Here is a 24,717-nt window from a genome sequence, read left to right as displayed (position 1 = left end):
GCTTCAAGAGCACTCAATAAACCTCTCAAAGCTATAGAGTTGAGTGTACCAAATGCACTCCAAGTTGTATCCGTATCAAAGGAATTCTTTGAGATAATATCATCTTCATAATTTGAATACGCAATTTTATAAAGTTTGTTGTGCACTTAACATTCATATAATTATATATCGGAGCGGTTCTGGGGACACCTATAAAAATATCTAAAAAAAAACACTTCAAATCTTAATCTCATAGTTTCTGATCAAATTTTTATGATCCGAACTGTTCAATATGTGCAGAATGTGATTTTAAGGGTGTCCGTTAGAAATTAGCAAAAAAATATGACCAGAAAGTGCTTATTTTGAGCCGTTTTTAATTGAACAGGTCATCAAATGTGAGCTAAAAACTGCTCAGATCAAACCCTTTTCCGTCATTTTTTTCGTTGATTTTTCGCGGGTACTTTTAAAATCACATTCTGATCATATTGAGCGGCTCGGATCATTCAAATTTGACTGGAAACTAAGATATTTTTTAGATATTTTTATAGGTGTCATGGCCATCAATATTTGATCAATTAGATTTTTTTTTGTTGTAGAAATAAGAAGCTCGAGGAACACATGAGATGACTCGGATCGATAATATCTCTAGCCCTACGATGGTTCACACTAGGGGTGTGCACGGGTCGGGTGGGTCGGGTTTGACCCCGGTCGGATAACATTATTTTAGGCCCCAAACAGAACAAGGCGTAAGAACTGTCCGCGAGCCCGATTTTTTAGGTCGGGTCGGGTCGGATCCAACTAAAAACCAATTTAGTCTTTATGAATTGGTCGGGTTGGGTAAGAAACGCACCACCCCAAACCGAAATCTAATTTTTAACAGAAATTAAACCCGTACCCGACCAAACCATATGTTCGACCCCGCCTGAGACCCTTTGGGTCGGGTCCGCGGGTGAACGGGTTTTTTCACAGGCCTAGTTCACACTGAGGCAATTAATTATGTCAAAAATTGTAGTATTTGTTAGACATCAATTATTTAATAACGATGGTGGGGACTCTAAAATTTCTGTACTTTAGGGTCTTTTTTTTTTTTTTTTTTCCTCCATTGGAAAAAACCAAGTCAACCTCAACTAGTATTATCTTTGTAGTTTACCACGTTGATTCCATCTATTTTATGCACCTTTTTTATTTAGTTTCATAGATAAAGAGGTACATTGAAAAGAGCATAGGAGTATTATACAAGTCGTCAAGGAGGGCATACCTTTTTATATGTACTTTTATTTAGTCTACTGGGCAAATGAGAAATTTTATTCAATATTTATGCTGCACAATATATTTGTTGTTTATTTTAAAAATTAACAGGATCAACAGACCACATATCTATCAATGGGCTCTAGCCCAGTCGGCATCTTCTGTTTCTTCCGATGTGGGAGACTAGAATTCGAGTCTTGTCGTGGGTGTTTGTGGGTCAGAGTCTCTGAACTCCTTGTGGACTTACTTGCATACCTCCATTGATGTATAAAAAAAAACAGAAAAAACAGATCACATTACAATGTCCATAAACGAGATGAGTCATCGAGTCGAACAATTGGCTCAATAATTGGAATCCTAATACCGGCAATTTGAAGCAGTTGGACCACAGGTACTAACACAGGCAATTGTTTGCCGTTGGAACACATAGAAATATCGGCCACTGCTATTACATAGTTGGACATGGACCCTAGTCCTGTATATTAGGCTCTCAATTTGCAAGTTCATTTTCAAAGTTGGGCCAAGGATTCTTATTTCTTTTTCAAAAGTCTTAAAATAAATACTTATTTTAAAAAAAAAGCTTTAACGGTTCGGCCACTACTATTACATAGTTGGACACTGACCCAGTCCTCTATTTAGGCTCAATTTGCAAGTGTTCATCTTCCAAGTTGGGCCAATTCACTCACTAGAGCCTCTAATTCCTTCCAAGAACTCCCACCTACTTTAACTGCTTCTATTGCCTTGTCTCTCAAATGCTTTGCTTTAACCTTTTGGGCAGTATTCCCACTCATTGACTCTGCAATTGTCCGAGCCAACTCAACCGAGTCTGGAACTGAATCCGCACCCTCACAAACGCGAACTGCCGCTCCCATGTCCTCCACCAAATGTCTGGCATTCACAAATTGGTCCGCCTCCATGGGCCAAGCCAGTATCATAACCCCCGCCACTACCCCTTCCAACAACGAGTTCCACCCACAATGACTCAGAAACCCGCCCACGGCTCGATGACTTAGTATCGAAACTTGCGGGGCCCACCCCTTTACCATCATACCCCTCCTAGATACCCGGTCCTCGAACCCGTCCGGAATGACACCGTACCCATCAGCCGTTTGTTGGGCAGATACCGACTTGACAACCCAAACAAACCGGATTCCACTGCGTTCAAGCCCGGAAGCCAAGGCCTCCATTTGGTCCCTTTTCAACAACTTCTGACTCCCAAAGCACACATACACCACAGACCCATCAGGACACCCATCAAGCCATGACAATACACCACCACCCGAATTCTGATCCAGGTTGACCCGACTTATCGCTTCATCCGCACCCACCAAGCTAAGCGGACCGACTCCCCAAACCCGCCCGTGACCCATTTCCTTCCTCAAGTGATCTAAATACTCTCCCTCCAATCCGTCAAATGAATTGAAAATACTCCCCCAACTCCTAGTATTTGCAAGAAACCCATCCCTAAGGAACTCCGTGTCGGGTTCGGACTCTCTGTACACCCGGTACACAGAAGGTAGATGCGCCGAGGCAAAACACGGCGACCGTGGTAAATCGGGGAAATTTACCGCGGGTAAAGAGCGGACAGTTTTGATATTCTGCCACAGAAAGTTAAGCAGAGAGGTTAAAAATGCCCCAGATGAGTAAAAGGCAATTCTTGGGATACCAAGTTGGTTGGCTAGGTGTAGGGTCCACCCAAGGAAGAAATCAGAGATGAGGGCCACAGGGGTATTAGGGTGGGACTTAAACCACTGGGTAATTGGGTCATGGAGCTTTCCCAGTGCGTTTATGATCGGAACGTTGCCGGAGAGTCCGATGTCCCGGACGTTTTCGACGCCGGCAGGTAGAGATGGGTGGTGCGGTAAGGGGAGGACTAGGGTTTTGATTGATGGGTGCGCTGAGAGAAGTGGGTTTAGGGTGGGGAGGTTTTTGGGTGTGACTAGAACTGTTAGGGTGAGGCCGTGGAGGGCTAGTTGGTGGGTTAGGTCCAGGAGTGGGAGCATGTGGCCTTGAGCTGGGTATGGAAAGATTAGGATGTGAATTGATTTGGTGGAGTTAAACATGGTGATTGTGTCTTTCTAGAGAGAGAGAGAGAGGGAGGAGGAAGAGAGAGAGGGAGAGGGAGAGACTGCTTGGATTGAGGATCGTAGTACTTGTAAACGGGGACTTGGATCCTGTCCAGTTGACCCCCAAACCAGTTTGGTCCAGTTTGCGGACAAGATCTAGCCAACACATCTTCCCCAAAATCAAGGGCTGGGATCATCCCAAATCACACCTAACTTTTCTTCCCCAAAAATGAAAGCCCTCAGCCTCCCTCGACCGCTGTATCTCCGCCGCCGCCGCCATTACCGACCACCGCCATGACACTGCCCCACCTTTCCCTGTACCCACTCCGGCAGGGGCACCTCCTTTTTCCGGCGAGTTCGATTTCCGGCGACCCATTTTCAAGAACTCCCTCGTGAAGCAAATTAAAAATTCATCCGAAACCCAATTTCCATATCTCCATCTTCAGATTTGAAACATGCGAACTCCTATATCTGATGCTTAATCCATATCTCCAACTTCAGATTCGAAACCGTACACCTATTAGTAGAAAACCATTAAAATTGAAACCAACCACTTCTAATTCGAGGCAAACCCACGAACCATAAATCCAACGACATCATCGAGGTTGATTGACCGGCGTCCATGTTGAACATATCCATTCCACGAGTGGATGAAACCAACACGTCGGGTTTTAATCGAGTAGGGTCAGAACGAAAACCGAATTCAGGCGATAAGAGGCATTACGCTATATCTCCGGCGCTAGGGTGGTTGGTGTTGGTGGTGGTCGGTAATGGTGGCGGCGGCGGAGATACAGCGGTCGGGGGGGAGAGGCCCTTGATTTTGGGGGAAGAAGGGTCGGGTGTGATCTGGGATGATCCCAGCCCTTGATTTTGGGGAAGGTGTGTTGGCTGGATCTTGTCCATAAACTGGACCAAACTGGTTTGAAGTCAACTGGACAGGATCCGAGCCCAAACGGGTTATAGAAGATCAACCCCAAGAGGTTGACTAGTGTGCCCGGCCAAAGACTTACTCCGTACTTTCTCATAAAATTTTAAGGGGAATGATTTTGCCATTTTTTTTTTTTTTAACATCACTTACCTGTAAATGTATTTTTGATTTTGCCATTTTTTTTTTTGTTAATGTCATTCACTTGCAAGTGTATTTGTACAAAAATACACTTGCAAGTGAATGACATTAACAAAAAAAAAGGTGACAAAATCAGCAGCCAATTTTATATTCTTCTCTTCAGAGCAATTACGCAAGAGTGTGGCAAGAAGAGTAAAGCTACAGTTCCCGACCGGGGAATCCCGATCGGAATCCCGACGCTCCGCCTGGCCCACTCCGGCCACCGGATGGCTCACAAATATACACACAAAAATGGAGTGTTTGGATCGGCCACCTAAACACGTCAGATGTCGTTGATTTTCGCGAGAGCCCACTCGGATTTTTTTTATAGAATTTTTGGACGGCTCGGATCAGCCGTCTGATGACTGGAGTGGACCCGGAGGGGCGTCGGGATTCCAATAAGGAAAATGGGTCGGGAAGTGTAGACTTTCTGTGGCAAGAACGGTGAAAAAATTAGTGATAAGTCCAAAATACGGGTAAATTGACCCGTGAGAACTTGCGTGGGAAAAAAAAGTTGGAAGGACAAGGAAAAAAGAGTGCGTGGAAAGTCATTTTGGTGTAAAATGGTTCGTCATTAATTAGGTATGTTGACTGTGGTCATGCTATGACGTCTGTCGGAGGAAAAAGAAAGGGCAAATTTCACTGACCTCCCCTGAGGTTTCTGACACGAACAGAAACCTCCCCTGAGGTTTCTGAAATGACACTGCCCTCCCCTCCTTTACCCGACAATACCAAGAGACCCCCCTGCCGTTACCTTTCCGTTAGAAAATGGATGGAAAAGGTGACGTACTATACTTTTTACAATACCTATACTACTCTCATCAGAATCTTTACCCCTCTCATTTATAAAATATAAAATACAAACATCTCTACACTTTGTGCTCATTTCACTTTGAGATTTTGTCCTTATTTAAAAGGATTCATATTTGTTAATTTTCTGTCAAACTCTTGTGAATTATTGGTTCGTCTTGATAAGAGGAATTGAAAAAAGTAAAAAATTAAGACTTTTACCAAATATTTTGAGAAATTCAATATTCAAACAAACAAACCCACAAATTTTTTTTCGGTAAAAGTCTTAATTTTTTACTTTTTTCAATTCCTCTTATCAAGACGAACCAATAATTCACAAGAGTTTGACAGAAAATTAACAAATATGAATCCTTTTAAATAAGGACAAAATCTCAAAGTGAAATGAGCACAAAGTGTAGAGATGTTTGTATTTTATATTTTATAAATGAGAGGGGTAAAGAGTCTGATGAGAGTAGTATAGGTATTGTAAAAAGTATAATACAACGTCACCTTTTCCATCCATTTTCTAACGGAAAGGTAACGGCAGGGGGATCCCTTGGTATTGTGGGGTAAAGGAGGGGAGGGCAGTGTCATTTCAGAAACCTCAAGGGAGGTTTCTGTTCGTGTCAGAAACCTCAAGGGAGGTCAGTGAAATTTGCCCAAAAAGAAAATAGGAGTACTTCTTCTTCCGCGGGCAAAGTCATTTGGTACTATTAGAGTTGGGCAACGGACACGATAACACAACGCGAATCGGACACAAAATTAACGGGTTATGATTGAACATTTTTGACACGAAAATGACACGACTCGAGAACACGAATTCTAAATGGGTCGGGTTCAGGTTAAACACGCGAGACACGAAATTGACAAGACCAACACGGTTACTAATCTATGTCACCATTAACACGAACATATATATATATATATATATATATATATATATATGGTATATCTGAAAATTGGGCAACGGATACGATAACACGACACAAACCGGACACAAAATTAACGGGTTAGGGTTGAGCATTTATGACACAAAACACGAAAATGACACGACTCGAGAAACACGAATTCTAAATGGGTCGGGTTCGGATTGGGTGGTTTGTGACACGAACTCGATTGACCCAACACGACCTGTTACCTAGGTCTAGGTACTACTCCATACGTGTTGTTACTGGTAAAAACTCTGAAACTCGGGCTTGTTTGTTTTGGGTTTATGTTCACGACTTTTAATAAAAAAAATTTATCTATCTCTCACCACTCATTAAATTCAAATACCTCCCTTAAAATTCAAACCGAACTTGGTTAATTAGAAAACAAAACAATACGTGGTGTGTTGTGATTGGTGTGAAACATTGCTCCAAGAACACTCAATAAACCTCTCATAGCTATAGTGTTGCTAATGTACCAAATGCACTCCAGGTTGTATTGTGTCAATGGAATTCTTTGAGATATCATCTTCATAATTTTTTTTTATCATTTATCGTCTTCATAATTTGAATAGGTAATTTTATAAAGTATGTTGAGCACTTCAATTATTCACAAATCAAGTTAATTAGACATTAATTCATAATTAATTAGTATATGATTGAGATATATACATTTTACAGTTTATTCTTGACTCATACTAACCATCTACTCCATCCGTCCCTTTTTTGTGTTCAGTATTCCATTTTGGGCTGTCCCTTAATAAGTGTCCATTTTGTAAAGTTAAGGGGGTAAAAGTTGGTGTATTGTCTATTTTGTCCCTAAAAGTAGATTTTATTTTGAAAAGTTAGTGGGTAAAAGTGTAATGATGATGGGTAAGTAGGGAAAGTGGAGGAAAAAGTTGATGTGAAAGGTGTAATGATGATGTCTTTTTAATAAGTTGGAGTTACAAAGCAAGACATTTAAAAAGGGACGGAGGGAGTAGTATTTATTATGAAAGATATGTTATCTATCATTGTCATCAATATTTGATCAATTAGATTAGTATTTTTTAGAAAAAAGGAGCTTGAGGAACATTGTGAGATGAATTGCTCGGATCGATCATAGCGATAATATCTCTAGTCCTATGATGGTTGATGGTGCACTACAAATTCATAGTGCATTAGCGCACTACAGGGTTCATGGGTCTCCCTTAAGGGACCGGTGCCGTTTTGCTTGCCCATTTTGTTGGTCTTTTTTGAATTTACCTTAATAATCAAAATCATTGAGTTTTGTTTGGTTTGGATGTCGAAGGATTTTTTTGGAATAATAAGTGCTGATAAATAAATAAAGAAATGAGAGTAATTATTGGAGAAAATACTTAGTTTAGACTATACGCACAGAAAGAGGTTGGTTTTAGAGACTCAAAGCGAACACAATAAAAAATTGTAGTTCACACCAAGGCAATTAATTATGTCAAAAATTGTAGTATTTATTGGACATCTATTATTTAATATTATTTAATATCGATGGTGGGGACTCTGAAATTTCTGTATTTTTATATGACCCTCTTCTTCTTCTTCTTTTTTTTTCAAAAAAAGAGTCATATATATTTTTCCTTCATTGGAAAAAACCAAGTCAACCTATACTTGGATTATCTTTGTAGTTAAACTACGTTGATTCCATCTATTTTATGCACTTTTTTTAATTTGGTTTTATAGATAAAGAGGTTCATTGAAAAAGCATATTATCTTTCTTTTTCTTTTTTTGAAATTACAACAATGTTTATGGAGAAACTTGATAAGGGTTACAATTGAAAAGAGCACATTTATACAAGTTGGTATACAAGGAGGGCATACCTTTTTATATGAAGTACTTTCATTCAATCTAATGGGGCAAATGAGAAATTTTATTTCAAATCTAATGGTGCATAATTTATTTGTCGTTTATTTTAAAAATTAACGGGTCAACTAACCACATATCAAATCCGTTATATGTATCGAGATAAATCAATACTCCATCCATCCCATTTTTTTGTCCATTTTCGTTATTCGTGTTATATTTCACAATTTACAATGTTTTTCATAATTTTAAAAACTTTGTATTATAGATTTAATCAAAAACTATCAATCAAGATTTATATTGCATATTTTTGAAAATTTATATTGGAAGATATAAGCGAATTGAAAATTGACACGAATAATGAAAATAGACAACTAAAATAGAATGGAGGGAGTAATATTCATCTATTCATGAGTACCCCATCAATACAAAATTTCAATTGCTTGATGATCTCAATAAGAGCATCTCCAATCCATCTCTATTTCTCCAAAATAGAAGATGGATGTGACACATTGAGGGGAGCTTTGTAATTTATTCCCTTTTTTCTCCACTTTTTGTACTTTTTGGGAGAATTTTTAAGGGACCCACCGTCCTTTTTAGAGTTTGGTCCTCCAAAAGTAAATTTGGTCCTCTAAAAATGGAGGACCAAAAGTAAATTTGGAGTATAAAATTTCTTCAAAACTCTAAAAAGGACAATGGGTCCCTCAAAAATTTTCCCAAAAAGTACAAAAAGTGAAGAAAAAAGGAAATAAATTACTAAATCTCCTCTCAATGTGTCACATTCATTCTCTATTTTGGAGAAATGAAGATGGATTGGAAATGCTCTAAGCTAAAATAAAAACAGCGAAACTGGACGTCAACATTGTGGAGGGGCCACTTTCGAGTTTTCAGTGCTCCTGAAGCAATGTACTTCACTCTTCAGAAGCTTTCCTCGATACCATTAGTGTGGGTCCCGAGCACATACAGAGCACACAACGCAATTTTGAACCTGTCTCGGGTCTCACAAAGATGATCGGAGTCAATCATTTTGTTCAAAATATTTTGTTTAGGATTCCCATAAAAAATCAGTTATATCCGATATCAATAAGGGCATTCACAAATGTCCAACTTTGCTTCAAAATTCAGGCCAAATTTTGAAGCAAAGTTGGACATTTCGTAAACGTTCTTACCGATATCGGATTGAGCTAATTTTTTATGGAAACCCTAAATAAAATATTTTGAACAAAATAATTGGCTCCTATCATCTTTGTAGAACCTGAGACCGGTCCAACATTGCGCTGTGCGCGTTGTCTGTGCACAACTTGCTATTCCCGTAGCAGCTCTCAATGGACCTGACCCATAGCTGTTCATGAGAGAGTGTAGATATCTTTTTTAGTTCGTAACTGTATTAAAAGTGGTTTCAAATCGGAATATATATCGTGTATCGAATTTTTCATTTTGCGTATCATATCGGGTTACGTGCCATATATTGTAGATGCATTAGTAAAAGTTAAAATACACTAATTAATGATAAATACCCAACAATAAACTTAAAATTGATTGCATATAATGAATAAAAAGAAGCATCTAGGATGCAAAATCTCACTTTGGAGGCCATTTCAAGTGTTACAAAAGATTAAACTAGTAGAGACTTACATTCTCTATCAACCTTAATTACATCCTCTATTAAAGTAATGGAGACGGGGTGTTTGGGAGCCTACTTTTTTACTTTTCATTTTCATCTTTTTAGTTTTTTGACTTTTTAGATTATGATTAGAATGTATTTTGAATCTGGTAGAGTGTTTGGATGATATGTGCAGAATGTATTTTGCAGAAGGAGTAGCGTTTGGGAGATATGTGATGAAAATGAATTATGGGTTAATTTTTTACCATGTGCCCCTTGTTATTTATAATTGTGTATAATGTGTATGAATAATGTTTTAATCAATTTTTTTAAAATTTTATTGTGAAATTGCTTTCTTCTTCGTTAATTGAAAGTCTCGAACAATTTTTAAGATTATGTTCATTGTTTCAAGTCGTTTTTTTGTTCTTACTTTCCTCCAACATTGTTTTTATTTTTTATGGCGCACCTTAAAAATTAAGTTTAATCGAACTAATTGCAATAAAACTGATGTTAACTTCGAACTATCATTATTAAAAAAAAATTACATACGAACTAAAAGAAAAAATAAAACAGACATGGCTACTGTCTACTTATCCCGTGACCAATGGAGAGGGTTTTTTTTTGGTTTTTTCGCATGGCTCATCTATGAGAATGAAAAAAGGAGAGGGAAAATTTCAAAATGGCACCTGAACTTTCATTGCAATGTCACAGAAACACCTAAACTTCACTTTATTTCAATTAAACACCTGGACTTACAAAATCCCCAAAATGATGCATCTGCCGTTAGCCTCCATCCATTCCATCCAAAAAATTGCTGATGTGGCACACTTCACCCGTTAAGTGGGCCCATTTCATATGTTAGGAAGTAAAAGACATGCACACAATCACATCCCAACACTACCCTACTTCACCTTTTAATAGTGCGCACAATCAAAACTCCACGGATCAAAAAATAAATAAATCAAAACCCCACAAACCTCCAATCTAGTCCCTTTCACTAGACCAGTCGGAGAAGTTCCCACCGCCACTGATGAGGTTTCTTAGGAGCAATTTCGGTGGTCGAAATAGAGGCAAATCGCGTTCCAGTCCAATGTTCAGAATCAAGGATTGTTGAAGAAATTGAACCCAATTTGGTAGAAATTGTGGATTCGGTTGATGGAAAAACAGTGGAAATTAGAAGGGTTCAAGAAGTGGAAGCGACGATGGATCTAGTGCAGTGAAAGGGTGAGGTTTTGATTGTGTGTATGTCTTTTACTTCCTCACATGTGAAATGGGGCTAATTAACGGGTGATGTGTGCCACATCAGCAATTTTGTTGACGGAATGGATGGAGGCTAACGACAGATGTCTCATTTTGGGGATTTGGTAAGTTCAGGTGTTTAATTGAAATAAAATGAAGTCTAGGTGTTTCGGTGACATTGGCGTGAAAGTTCAGGTGTCATTTTGAAATTTTCCCAAAAGGAGAATAGGAAAAACTCCCCAGAAAGAACATAAAGTCTACACACACATACAATCTGTGCATAGATTTTATTGTGGGGCCAACTAAGGGTCCCACACAAATTATCCGAGTCGTTCATTAAATGTAAAACATTTTTTCAAGGGTACCCGTAAAAAATAATCTCAATCCGATACCTATAGGTGCTCGATCCAATCATATAACTTTTCATTATCCGAAAATCTGAATGAAAATTTAGATGATTTGATGAAGCATCTATAGGTATTGGATTGAGCGTATTTTTTACGGGAAGCCTTGAAAAAATATTTTACATTTAATGAACGGCTTGGATGATTTGTGTGGGACCCACAACAAAATCTGTGCACATTCTGTGCACAGAATGCTGTGCTTGTAGCAGGATTGAAGGCTATTAGCAAAGAAAGAAACAAAGAAGACAACAAAGACCTACCTGGCACTAAAGGGGTCCCACCGTATGGTCCCCACTTCTCCCACCCCCAAATTGCCAAATTCAAAATTTTCGGGAAAAAATTGACCGGGAAATTTATCCCAAAATGAAAACCAGGACCCGCTATGCTTTCTCTCTCATAACCCCCGAAACACAACCGGTTCTATTCTCTCTTTACTCTCTCTGTCACCACCAGGTCCACCACCACCACCTCCGACGCCGACCTCGAAGCCACCGACGCTAGTACGACGTCGCTATCGCCCGCCAAAGCAACACGGACGCCACCACCGAAGTCACCATTTTTTCTGTCCGACTTCCAACTCTCTCTCTCTCTCTCTCTCTCTCTCTCTCTCTCTCTCTCATAAGGTGAATTTCTGATCATTTCACCCTTTAAGAAACATATTATGAAGAAATGGAAAAAGAAGAAGTAATTTACGTGGTTCATCCACAGATTGTGACTTACATCCACGGGAGAAGGTAGGAGAATTCTTATTCATAGGTTGCTGTAAGAGGGCACCCTCAATATAAATACAATTACATGAGAGCATTCAAGGGAATTAATCCCACGGTTTAAGCAGTAAGATAAGCATCCAATCTTCACATAATAGGCAACATAATCACCAAATAATCTGTTACCAAATATGAACATATTTTTCCTCCTTTTCCACCAACACTCCCCCTCAAGTTGGTGCGAAGATATCAATCGAGCCCAACTTGGACAAGATCTCATGAAATTTCACTGATGGCAAGCCTTTAGTAAATATGTCGGCTAACTGATCGGCACTACAAACATATGGCATGCTAATTATATTAGCTTGTACCTTCTCCCTCACCAAATGGCAATCAACTTCTATGTGCTTTGTTCTTTCGTGAAATACTAGATTAGACGCAATGTGAATCGCTTCTTGATTGTCACAGAACAACTCAATTGGTTGAGGAGATTCAAAACCCAAATCATGTAAGAGAGCTCGAAGCCAGATTATCTCACTAGTTGTAGATGCCATGGCTCTATATTCGGCTTCTGCACTTGAACGAGCTATGACATTTTGTTTTTTGCTTCTCCATGTAACTAGGTTCCCTCCAACAAAAGTACAATATCCAGTAGTAGAGCGTCGATCAATTGGATTACCTGGCCAATCCGCATCAGTATATCCGACAATCTGTGTGTGCCCATTTCTTCTCATCCATATGCCACGACCATGACAAAATTTCAAGTACTGAAGAATTCTATGCACTGCATTCAAATGATTAGTTCGTGGAGCCTGCAAGAATTGACTTACGAGACTTACAACATAAGTGATATCGGGGCGAGTAATAGTTAAATAAATTAGCTTACCAACAAGCCTCTGATATTGACCAATATCAGTCAAGAGTTCACCCTCATTCCCAAGTTTCCCATAACTATCAATAAGGGTTTCAACAGGTTTGACACCTAATTTTCCAGTCTCCTTCAACAAATCCAAAACATACTTCCTTTGGTTCAAGAATAAACCCTTCTTCGAGTGAGCAATCTCTATCCCCAAAAAATACTTCAAGATACCTAAGTCTTTAATAGAGAACTTGCTGTGCAAAAAGGATTTCAATTTGGTTATTTCCCTCATATCATCTCCTGTGATGATTATGTCATCTACATATACCAAAACAATTGTAGTTCCAGTGGAAGCACGTTTCACAAACAAAGATGAATCGGCTGAGCTTCTTTGAAGACCATTTTCCATAAGAACCACACTAAGCTTTGCATACCACATTCGCGGCGACTGTTTGAGTCCATAAAGAGCTTTATTCAATTTGCACACCAAATGTTTTTGATCTTCTTGAGGATGCCCTGGAGGAATTGACATGTACACCTCCTCTTCTAAGTCTCCATGCAAAAATGCATTTTTCACGTCCATTTGGAACAATTGCCAATTGCAATTAACAGCAACAGACAAAAGAACACGAACAGTGTTCATTTTGGCAACCGGAGCAAATGTCTCTTTGTAGTCCACCCCATAAGTTTGAGTAAACCCCTTGGCAACTAGTCTTGCTTTATGTCTCTCAATGGTCCCATCGCTCTGATATTTTATACACCCATTTACATCTGACAGGTTTCTTTCCTTCCGGCAATTGAACAATTTTCCAGGTTTTATTTTGATCAAGTGCAAGAAGCTCCTCCTTCATAGCCTTTCTCCAAACTGATTGCTTATTGGCTTCTTGAAAGCTAGTGGGCTCATCGATAATAGAGCTCAAAAAAGCAGTGTAGGAATGAGACACATTAGCATATGACAAATAATTTTGAATGGAAAATGTTGAAGCATGATAGGTATAAAAATCTTGCATTTTAGCTGGAGGCTGACTTACTTGAGAAGATCGACGTTGTGGTGGCACATAGATAGAAGGGGCAACTTCATCAGGGGAAGAAACTTCAACAGGAGGAGCCACGGTGGAAGTTTCAGGTGAAGCATCTCCTTGTGGACTATCAATAGGATTTGTGTCAACAATAGAAATAGGAATGAAATCATCTAGACACTCTCCCTCAAGCGGGTTACCGGTTGGATTCTGAAAAAAAGGTGTACCTTCGAAAAAACGGACATCACGAGAGACGAACATCTTTTGATTGTGAGGATCAAGACACTTGTTTCCCTTTTGAGTCGAGGAGCAACCTAGAAAAACACACTTAGTTGCACGAGCATCTAGTTTGTCTCTGTGAGAGGCATGGATACGAACATAGCATAAACACCCAAAGACACGAATGTGCGAAAGATCAATTTTGCGTTGCTTAAGAGTTTCCAAAGGTGACTTATGCCCAAGGACACGACTTGGAAGTCGATTGATGAGATAGGCAGTGGTAAGCACACCATAAGACTAATATTTTTTGGGAACATGCATCTGAAACATGAGAGATCTAGTAGTTTCCAAGAGATGACAATTTTTGCGTTCGGCAATTCCATTTTGTTGTGGAGTGTCAACACAACTAGTTTGTTGTATAATTCCTTGGTTACTAGTAAAATCAGCCAAAAGATTTTTTATAAATTCGGTGCCGTTATCAGACCGAAGAACCTTGACATGAGCATTGAATTGAGTGACAAAAAAATGGTGGCTTCGGTGGTGGCGTCGATGTTGCTTTGGCTGGCAATGGCGACGTCGTATCGGTGTCAGTGGTTTCGAGGTCGGCATCGGAGGTGGTGGTGGTGGTGATTGGTGACACAGAGAGTATAGAGAGAATAAAACTGGTTGTGGTTTGGGGGTTAGGAGAGAGAAAACATAGCTGGTCCTGGTTTTCAATTTGGGATAAATTTCCCGGTCAAATTTTCTCGAAAAATTTTGAATTTAGCAATTTGGGGCTGGGAGAAGTGGGGACCATATGGTGGGACCCCTTTAGTGCCAGGTAGGTCTTTGTTGTCTTCTTTGTTTTTTTCTTTGCTAATAGCATTTCTGAAAACTCCTCTTTCCCTCTCTTTCACTTCTCGGAGGAGGGGGGGCTGCTGTCCCCAGTGTGCTGCTGGGCCCAGTTTTTAGGCCTACTCCAGTCTCGCTCCGATGATCGGAATCGTTCACTTTGTAGAACTCGTCGAGTAGAACAACCATGCAAAAAATTAGCTTAATTGGATATTATTAAGTGCCTGATCGGAACCTTTTTATCTTGAAAAGAATGGATCCGAAACACTGGATCAAATCCACTGTAACTCATGGACCGAGAGTTATATGGGCTCTGATCAGGCACTTAATGATATCCAATTAAGCTGATTTTTTGCATGGTTGTTCTACTCGATGAGCTCTACAAAGTGAACGATTCCGATCATCGGAGCGAGATCAGAGTGGGCCCAGAATCGGGCACAGCAGCCCCCCCACTTCCTTCACTTCCCTACTCTATTCTTCAAATCTGAGAAGTCATTCTTGGCAAATGAGACAAAATGAGTTCTGCCTCAATCTGCCAAACAGCCAGAATAGGAAAAGGAGAAAATGAGAAGTGGACAAAAGGAGCTGCCAAACACCCACTTACTTTTTTGGGGAAGCCATCTGTATTATAAAACAGAAAGGTATTTAAGAGTTGAGATGTATTTCTTCACATTTTATGAAAACATCCACGTTTGCCCATCATATTATTACATAAATGCAATCTATTGTCTAAGAGGAAAAAAGAATCGAAATTCAAATTCGCAACTCTCTCTCTCTCTCTCTCTCTCTCTCTACGTGTGTGAAAACAAAGAAGTGGGAAAAGCAATTCTCTTTACTTCCTTTCTACGAGACTTATCCTCACTTGCGGGTTGACTATCTTCGGGGAAGGGGTTCCCCCCCTTAGATTGCCGAACACTAGGACCGTCCACTCCTCCTCAACAGTCAAACCCCTCGGAAAAAATCAAATCGGGAGAGGTATTTTTTGTTGCTCACCATGTGTTTGTTAAAATGCTCTCTTCTATTTTGTATACACTTCCTCCAAAATCTAGAGAGGTATTTTCTGTTATTCACCATGTTTTTGTTAAATGATCTCTTCTGTTTTGTAGAGCTATAGAGACTTTGTGGGGTTTTTTTTTTTTCCCTTTTGTGAATGGCGTTCTGCATAATTTCGTGAGTTGCTAATTTCTTTACTACACTATTTGCGTATTCACTTACTTTATATCAATAAAAAAAAAATCTTCGCCGTTCAAAAAAAAAAGATGTTAATTTCCAGTAATTTATCGAAGTGCACGCAAATTGGCCTGGTTTTTCTAAAAAACTCATAGTGGTTTTTCAGACCAAATGTCAGGAAAAATCAATTTTGGACAAATTGCTAACCTAAATTAGGAACAAATTACAATTCAATTGAGTCATAAACTAGAAACAAATTAAAATTTATGGCCATTGAATTTGTACTTTCTCGTTTTTTTCTGGTTGGTATTGCGAAAGAAAAAGGTCTATGATCATGACCGAATTTGAATTTTTCTATTTGTATTGCCAAATGGTTACTCCAATTGATATGTAAATAAATGCTACGATTTTATTCAAGAGAAACTCGAAAATTTACATGCAACCATGCAATATAATAACATAATTAATTAAAATTTTAAGCGATAATTAAAAAATACACAATACTTAGTTGGAAGACAAACATAGAGAATCTAAAATAAGGACGACAACCACAAGGCCACATCAAAGTACCATTATTATAATAGCTACCACCAAACCCAAACAGAAAATTATAGCAAAAATAAGGCCAAGTCCAATCCAATCTCTAGCCAGAGGAGTCGGAGGTGTGTACTCTTTCTTTCTTTTTTTTCTTTTTTTTTTTGGGGGGTGGGGGGGGGGGGGGGGGTGGGGGTTGAAGAGGCGCGACATTTGTCTGCCATTGTTGCAGGTATACGTTGTAAAGGGAGCAGTAAATGGGTGTTAGGTGAAGTGAGTAGTACCAGATTTTATCTCAAAATTGGGAACCGAATGGTCATTAAGCAAAGATGGAAGGGGCAAAAAAGGAAACCGAACAAAGCCATCATGTTTACATTGAGCAGTTCGAATCATCAAAACTTGATTGAGAACTATAAGGTGTTATTTTAAATGTTTTTATAGGTGTTTCCGGAACCGCCTCGTACTGCGATATATACATCTTACAGTTTATTCTTGACTCATACTAACTATTTATTTATTAAGAAGATAGAGTCCCCTTCTTATAAGGACTACCTTATTTTAATAAAATGCGGACCTCTATTTTTCGATCAAATTTTGATGATCCGAGCCGCTCAATATGTTCATAACTTGATTTTGAGAGTACCCGTGAGAAATCAGCAAAAAAAAAGACCGGAAAGGGCTTTATCCGAGCAGTTTTTGTTTATTTTTTTATCTAACGGTTCAAATAAAAACTACTTAAATCAAGCCCTTCCCGGTCATTTTTTTTGCCAATTTCTCGCGGATACCCTTAAAATCACGTTCTGATCACATTGAGCGGCTCGGATCATCGATATCAGATCGGGAAAGGCGAGAAATGGGAGGTCCGCATATAAGGTCCTTATTTTAATATCCTTACTTGAAGATTTCTGTAAGAAGATATGTTATCTAATTGTGGCCATCAATATATGATCAATTTGAATTTTTTTTTGTTGTAGAAATAAGGAGCTCGAGGAACACATGAGATGGTTCGGATCGATCATGACGATAATATCTCTAGCCCTACGATGGTTGATGGTTCACACCGAGGCAATTAATTATGTCAAAAATTGTACTACCTCCGTCCATTTTTAAGTGTCCTACTTCGTAACTCCAACTTATTAAAAAGACATCATCATTACACCTTTCACATCAACCTTTTCATCCACTTTCTCTATTTACTCATCATCATTACACTTTTACTCACTAACTTTTCAAAATGAAATATATTTTTAGGGACAAAATAGACAATACACCAACTTTTACCTCCTAACTTTTCAAAATGGACACTTATTAAAAAACAACCCAAAATAAAATACTGGACTTTAAATAAGAGACCATTCCCTCGCCCACCCGGGATCAGTGCATTCCTCATTCCACTCTCCTGAATAGCTGTCTCCCAAAAGGTGAGGAATTGGCCTGTTCAGGTCAAATCATCCACGAACCCTATTAATTGAGTAGATCGCGTCACGCCACTCGTTCTTTCTTCACCGCCACGCAAGGAGTTTTTGTAGATTTCCAAAATTCCATGGTGGATCAAGACGAGAATGAATCCGGGAATTAAGGGAAGTGTTGCCACATACTACTGTTAGCTGTTACGCTCGCCCATCCTTCTTAATAAGCGAGAAGGCATAGAAGCTTTTTCTCTGTAGCTCGGTCGTGGTGGCCCAGGTCAATGAAGTAAATCTCCCCATTTGGTCTCTGCATGGAACAACGATTCCAATTGAAACCAGATGAGTGAGTAGTATTTGTTAGACATCAATTATTTAATAACGATGGTGGGGACTCTAAAATTTCTGTACTTTAGGGGCATTTTTTTTTGGGAATTTTTAGGTTGGCCCTAAAAATTAGGTTTGGATCTAATTTAGTCCCGTACAATTATTTATATTTTTTATTCCAACCATGTCCCTGCCTTCCTCAAGCGCATCAGCGCGCACGGAGTTAGAGAGCATCTAGTATAGAAAAATTATCCAGTGCTCCATGAGCATTAGTGTACCATTAAAATATTATTTAAATTTTAAAAAGTCATATCTTTTGTTGCAGATATTCATTTTTAAAAAAAATTACATTTTTGGAACCTACTCGACGATATTTACTGAACAAGATCCATATTGAATATAAAATTATGTAAGATTAAAAAAATATCATTCGCTATGAGAATTGTCCCTATGAGAATTGCTTCTATGAAAATTGTCTATGAGAACTGTCTCTATGAGAACTGTTTTTATGAGAACTGTCTATGAGAATTTTCTGACTATGAGAACTGTCTATGAGAACTGTATATCTAGTGCTCCATAAGCATTAGTGCACCATTAAAACATTATTTAAATTTCAAAAAGTCATATATTTTGTTGTAGATATAACCCACTCGACGATATCTACTGAACAAGATCCATATTGAATATGAAATTATGTAAGATTAAAAAAATATCCTTTGCTATGAGAAAATTTTCTATGAGAATTGTTTTTATGAGAATTGACTCTATAAAAATTGTTCCTATGAAAATTATTTCTATGAGAATTGTCTATAAAAACTGTTTCTATAAGAACTGGCTATGAGAACTGTCTATGAAATTGGTTATGAGAACTGTCTATGAGAACTTTGTTTATGAGAACTTTGTCTATGAGAACTGGGAACAGTTCTCATAGAAAATACATAATTCACATAGTTTCACTATACACTAAAATACACAGTTCTCATAGATAGTTTTCATGGATAATACACAATTTTCATAAAAAAATACACAGTTCTCATGAACAATACACAGTTTTATGAGAATTGTCTATGAAAACTATTTATGAGATTGGTTATGAGAATTGGCTATGAGTAGGGCTGCAAACGATCCGAGCCGCTCGCGAGCGGCTCGGAGCTCGGCTCGATAACGGCTCGGCTCGGCTCGGTTCAAGACAAAAACGAGCCGAGCTCGAGCTCGAGTCCTGGGCTCGTTTCATAAACGAGCCGAGCTCGAGCTAGTCGAAACTCGGCTCGAATTGGCTCGCGAGCTCGATTATATAATATATATATATATATATATATATATTTTTACATATTTATATTTATTTATATATATATATTTATATATATTTGTTTCATAAACGAGCCGAACGAGCCGAGCTCGAGCTCCGTAAATACTTATCGAGCCGAGCTCGAGCTCGAGTTCTGCAGCTCGTCACGAGCTCGAGCCAACTAAATTTTTGCCGAGCCGAGCTCGAACACTCTAAAACTCGGCTCGGCTCGGCTCGTTTGCAGCCCCAGCTATGAGAACTGTGTCTATGAGAACTGTGTCTATGAGAACTGTATCTATGAGAACTAGGCACAATTCATTATGTTTCACTACACACTAAAATACAGAATTCTCATAGAAAATACACAACTTTCATAGACATTTTTCATGAACAATGCACAATTCTTATAGAAATACACAGTTCTCATGAAAAATACCCAATTCTTATAGAAAATACACAGTTATCATAGTCAGTTTTCATAAAAAATACACAATTCTCATAGACAATATACAATTCTCATAGAAAATACACAAACGAACAAAAATACACAATTCACATAACATTACCTTATACCAAAAATAACCAAAAATAGACAATTCTCATAGCCTCACCATATACCAAAAATACACAATTCACATATGTGAACTATGTAATTCACATAGCTAACTACACTGTTCACATTCGCAGTTCACATACACAATTCACAATTCGCATACACAATTTACATACACGGTTCGCATACAATTGCCATATACATTTCTATATACTATGAAATACCACTATAACAATCAATCATAGCCATAGCTTTTACTGCAACTTTGCTCGGATTTCCCAATTTTTCAACTATCTTGAAGGAAAAGCAAAGCAAAGCAATTCTATTCTACCTTCTAATATACATGTCAAAATACTTACATATGCATCATAATCCAACTATTTCGAGCCCGTTGGATTTATTTTTGAGGTAGAAGTCGGCGAACTTGTTGAGATCAATGGTGCCGTATCCGTCTTTGTCGATCTCCGTCACCGCATCTTGCTTCTAATTTGGCGACGTGCCGTCTACTCTGAACTGTTGAAAATGGATCTAAGTCGAAGTGTGAAATTTTACCATCGACGTTGGACAATTTGTTGCAGAAATTTGGTCCAAAATTTTTCTGTTTGGTTTGATGAAGAGGAGTTTAACTTCACGATGTCTCCTTGTCCAGTTGGCGATCATGATCTCCCCGAGAGCGGCGAAGGAGTAATAGTCGGCGTCGGAAAGAGCAGTGGTGGTGGTGTGACAGCGAAGGCAGCGGCGGTGGAAGTCTTCTTCGTCATTCTCGTCCAACTTGTCGTCGTCAATCTTGCCATTGGAGGCTTCGCCAAGAACTGGTGGGTGTAGTTTTTTTTTTTATCAGAACTGGTGGGTGTAGTTTGAGAGAGAAAGTGAGAGTGTGATGGTGAGGGACAGAAAAGTCATGAACCAACATACCCGAGCCTATCTAGGTTTGGAAAAAACATTTCAGGGTTGGTTTCAAACCGAGGCTAGAAAACGGGGGCGGCCTCTAATTTACTATTTTTTTTTCCTCCTAGTCAACCTCAACTACTCCTTCTGTTCCAAAATAAGTAACCTTTTTGAAAAAGCATGTCATTTTAAATTACTTATATCTTTCAATGTGAATGTCAAAAAATATGCAATATGGATCTTATTTAATAAATTATAATTAGTTCTATTAAACAAAGTTTTCAAAATCACATAAAACTTCATAAATTAAAAGATATAAGCATTTAAAAATGGCACGAAGTCTCAAAAAAATCACTCATTTTGAAACGGATGGAGTAGTATTTATCTTTGTGGTTTACCACGTTGATTCCATCTATTTTATGCACCTTTTTTTATTTGGTTTCATAGATAAAGAGGTTCATTGAAAAGAGCATATTATACAAGTCGTCAAGGAGGGGACAGCTTTTTATATGTACTTTTATTTAGTCTAATGGGGCAAATAAGAACAATGGACTCTAGCCCAGTCGGCATCTTCTGTTTCTTCCGATGTGGGAGACTAGGATTCGAACCTCGTCGTGAATGTTTGTGGGTTCAGGGCATCTAAACTTCTTGTGAACTAACTTGCTTACCCTCGTTGATGTATAAAAAAAACAGAAAAAATAATGTCCATAAACGAAATGAGTCGTCGAGTCGAGTCGAACAATTGGCATCCTAATACCGACAATTTGAAGCAGTTGGACAACAGGTACTAACACAGGCAATTGTTTGCCGTTAGACCACTTAAGAAATATCGGCCACTGCTATTAGTTGTTGGGTCACCCAAGTCCTCTGTATAGAGCTGCAAACGAGCCGAGCCGAGTTTTACTATGTTCAAGCTTATTTATTACTCCCTCCGTCCCAATTTGTTTGTCCAATTGTCGAAATACGTGTCTTTCAAAAATATACTTATATATTATATTTTATAATATTTTTTATGATTTTGAAGAATTTGTATAATAAAACTAATTGAGACCTATCAAACAAGATCCATATTGCATATTAAAAACATTACGAATTGAAAATTATAGCCAATTCTTTGAGAGGTCAAATGCTCTCAAAAAGTTTAAAAGGGGACAAACAAATCGGGATGGAGGGAGTAAGTTTTTAACGAACACGAGTTCGAGCTCAGTAAAAACTTAACGAGTCGAGCTCAAGCTGAGCGGGCCTTGGCTTGACTCGAGCTCGAGCTTGTTCACGAGCCTCAACGGACCAATGAAATATCTATATATATATCCTCGCATAGGCCTAATATAACCAAAAATATTTTAATTGTGAAGATATATATCTTTCATTTTCCTACGGAGCGGGGGGTGTATTGGTGTGCATGTGCTCTTGCCTACCTTGGTTGACTGTAAACTGAAAACGAAAAAAACAAATTATGAAATAACAATAAAAATCATAAACTTAAGTGTATATATCCCGGCTCGCGAGCCGACTCGAGCCGAGCTGATCCTAGCTCGAGCTCTGTAAACGAGCTGAAAAAATCGACTCGAGCTTGTTTGTATAACTTCCGAGTCGAGTTTGAACAAGTCACTAACTAACCGAGCTGCGAGCCACTCGCGAGCAACTCGGTTCATTTGCTGCTCTACCTCTATATTAGGCTCTCAATTTGCAAGCGTTCACTTTCAAAGTTGGGCCAAGGATTCTTATTTCTTTTTCAAAAGTCGAAAAATAAATACATATTTTTTTAAGAAAACTAAACAGTTCGGCCACTACCATTACATAGTTGGACACTGACCCTAGTACTCTATTTAGGCTCAATTTGCAAGTGTTTATCTTCCGAGTTGGGCCAATTCTCTCACTAGAGCCTCTAATTCCTTCCAAGAACTCCCACCTACTTTAACTGCTTCTATTGCCTTGTCTCTCAAATGCTTTGCTTTAACATTTTGGGCAGTATTCCCACTCAATGACTCGGCAATTGTCCGAGCCAACTCAACCGAGTCTGAAACTGAATCCGCACCCTCACAAACGCGAACTGCCGCTCCCATGTCCTCCACCAAAAGTCTGGCATTCACAAATTGGTCCGCCTCCATGGGCCAAGCCAGTATCATAAACCCGCCACTACCCCTTCCAACAACGAGTTTCACCCACAATGACTCAAAAACCCGCCCACGGCTCGATGACTAGTATCAAAACTTGTGGGGCCCACCCCTTTACCATCATACCCCTCCTAGATACCTGGTCCTCGAACCCGTCCGGAATGACACCGTACCCATTAGCCGTTTGTTGGGCAGATACCAACTTGTCAACCCAAACGAACCGGATTCCACTGCATTCAAGCCCGGAAACCAAGGCCTCCATTTGGTCCCTTTTCAACAACTTCTGACTCCCAAAGCACACATACACCACAGACCCATCAGGACACCCATCAAGCCACAATACACCACCACCCGAATTCTGATCCGGGTTGACCCGACCTATCGCTTCATCCGCACCCACCAAGCTAAGCGGACCGACCCCCCAAACCCGCCCGTGACCCGTTTCCTTCCTCCAGTGATCCAAATACTCTCCCTCCAATCCATCAAATGAATTGAAAATACTCCCCCAACTCCTAGTACTTGCAAGAAGCCCATCCCTAAGGAACACCATGTCCGGGTCGGACTCTCTGTACACCCGGTACAGAGAAGGTAGATGCTCCGCGGCACAACATGGCGACCGCGGTAAATCGGGGAAATTTACCGCGGGTAAAGAGCGGACAGTTTTGACTTTCAGCCATAGAAAGTAAAGCAGAGAGGTTAAAAATGCCCCAGATGAGTAAAAAGCAATTCTAGGGATACCAAGTTGGTTGGCTTGGTGTAGGGTCTACCCAAGGAAGAAATCAGAGATGCGGGCCACAGGGGGATTAGGGTGGGACTTAAACCACTGGGTAATTGGGTCATGGAGCTTTCCCAGTGCGTTCATAATCGGAACGTTGCCGGAGTTTCCGATGTCCCGGATGTTTTCGACGCCGGCAGGTAGAGATGGGTGGTGGGGTAAGGGGAGGACTAGGGTTTTGATTGATGGGTGTCCTGAGAGAAGTGGGTTTAGGATGGGGAGGTTTTTGGGTGTGACTAGAACTGTTAGGGTGAGGCCATGGAGGGCTAGTTGGTGGGTTAGGTCTAGGAGTGGGAGAATGTGGCCTTGAGCTGGGCATGGGAAGATTAGGAAGTGAACTGATTTGGTGGAGTTAGACATGGTGATTGTGTCTTTCTGGAGAGACAGAGGGAGAGGGACAGAGCGTGAGGATTCAAGTGCTTGTAATTTTTTATTTATAAAAACAAGTTGGAAGACCAACCCCAAGAGGTTTGACTTAGACTCCGTTCTAGAAATTTTTTTAAAAAATAAGCAGCTTATTTCATATTTTCAAACTCAAAAATAAAGTAAATGAAAAATAATTTTTCAAAATTTTTTGCATTGTATAAAAGATCTCATCGAGATCTTCTAGAAAAGATCCATATTGCATATTTTTAGATTTCAAGAGGCCCATAATGTTTGAGCTTGAAATTGCCTTCAATGAGATGTATTTTAGAAGGGGAGGAATAGTTATTTTAAATGTAAAAAGTGGTTAAGAGTTGGGTAAGTGTAAAATAGAACTCACCCCTATCCAATGGTGAGATGAAAAAAAGATGGATAATTAACTAATTTTCTCTCCTCCTTAATTTTCCTCAAATTTCTTAACCC

The 24,717-nt window shown here is 39.2% G+C and overlaps 2 protein-coding genes and 1 pseudogene across 3 annotated transcripts in view; 1 reads left to right on the top strand and 2 right to left on the bottom strand.

Moving 5' to 3' along the window:
* LOC131310515 (putative pentatricopeptide repeat-containing protein At1g13630) overlaps positions 1 to 24,717 on the top strand; it is a 68,656-nt gene that overhangs the window by 13,737 nt on the left and 30,202 nt on the right. The gene's annotated exons all lie outside the window — the stretch shown is intronic.
* LOC131310520 (UDP-glycosyltransferase 89A2-like) lies at positions 1,500 to 24,276 on the bottom strand (annotated as a pseudogene).
* Positions 1,734 to 4,236, bottom strand: LOC131310521 (UDP-glycosyltransferase 89A2-like). Its single transcript, XM_058337581.1, has one exon. It carries the CDS (start codon positions 3,288 to 3,290, stop codon positions 1,884 to 1,886), a length of 1,407 nt encoding a protein of 468 aa, XP_058193564.1. The 5' UTR covers positions 3,291 to 4,236; the 3' UTR covers positions 1,734 to 1,883.

Source organism: Rhododendron vialii, chromosome 12a (genome assembly GCF_030253575.1).
Source record: "Rhododendron vialii isolate Sample 1 chromosome 12a, ASM3025357v1".
NCBI lineage: Eukaryota > Viridiplantae > Streptophyta > Magnoliopsida > Ericales > Ericaceae > Rhododendron > Rhododendron vialii.
The sequence above is the reverse complement of the archived record's forward strand: the minus strand, read 5'-3'. Positions and strand labels throughout refer to the sequence as shown.

Coding starts and splice junctions, on each gene's coding strand:
- LOC131310521 (XM_058337581.1), bottom strand. CDS start 3,290: ATGTTTAACTCCACCAAATCAATTCACATCCTAATCTTTCCATACCCA.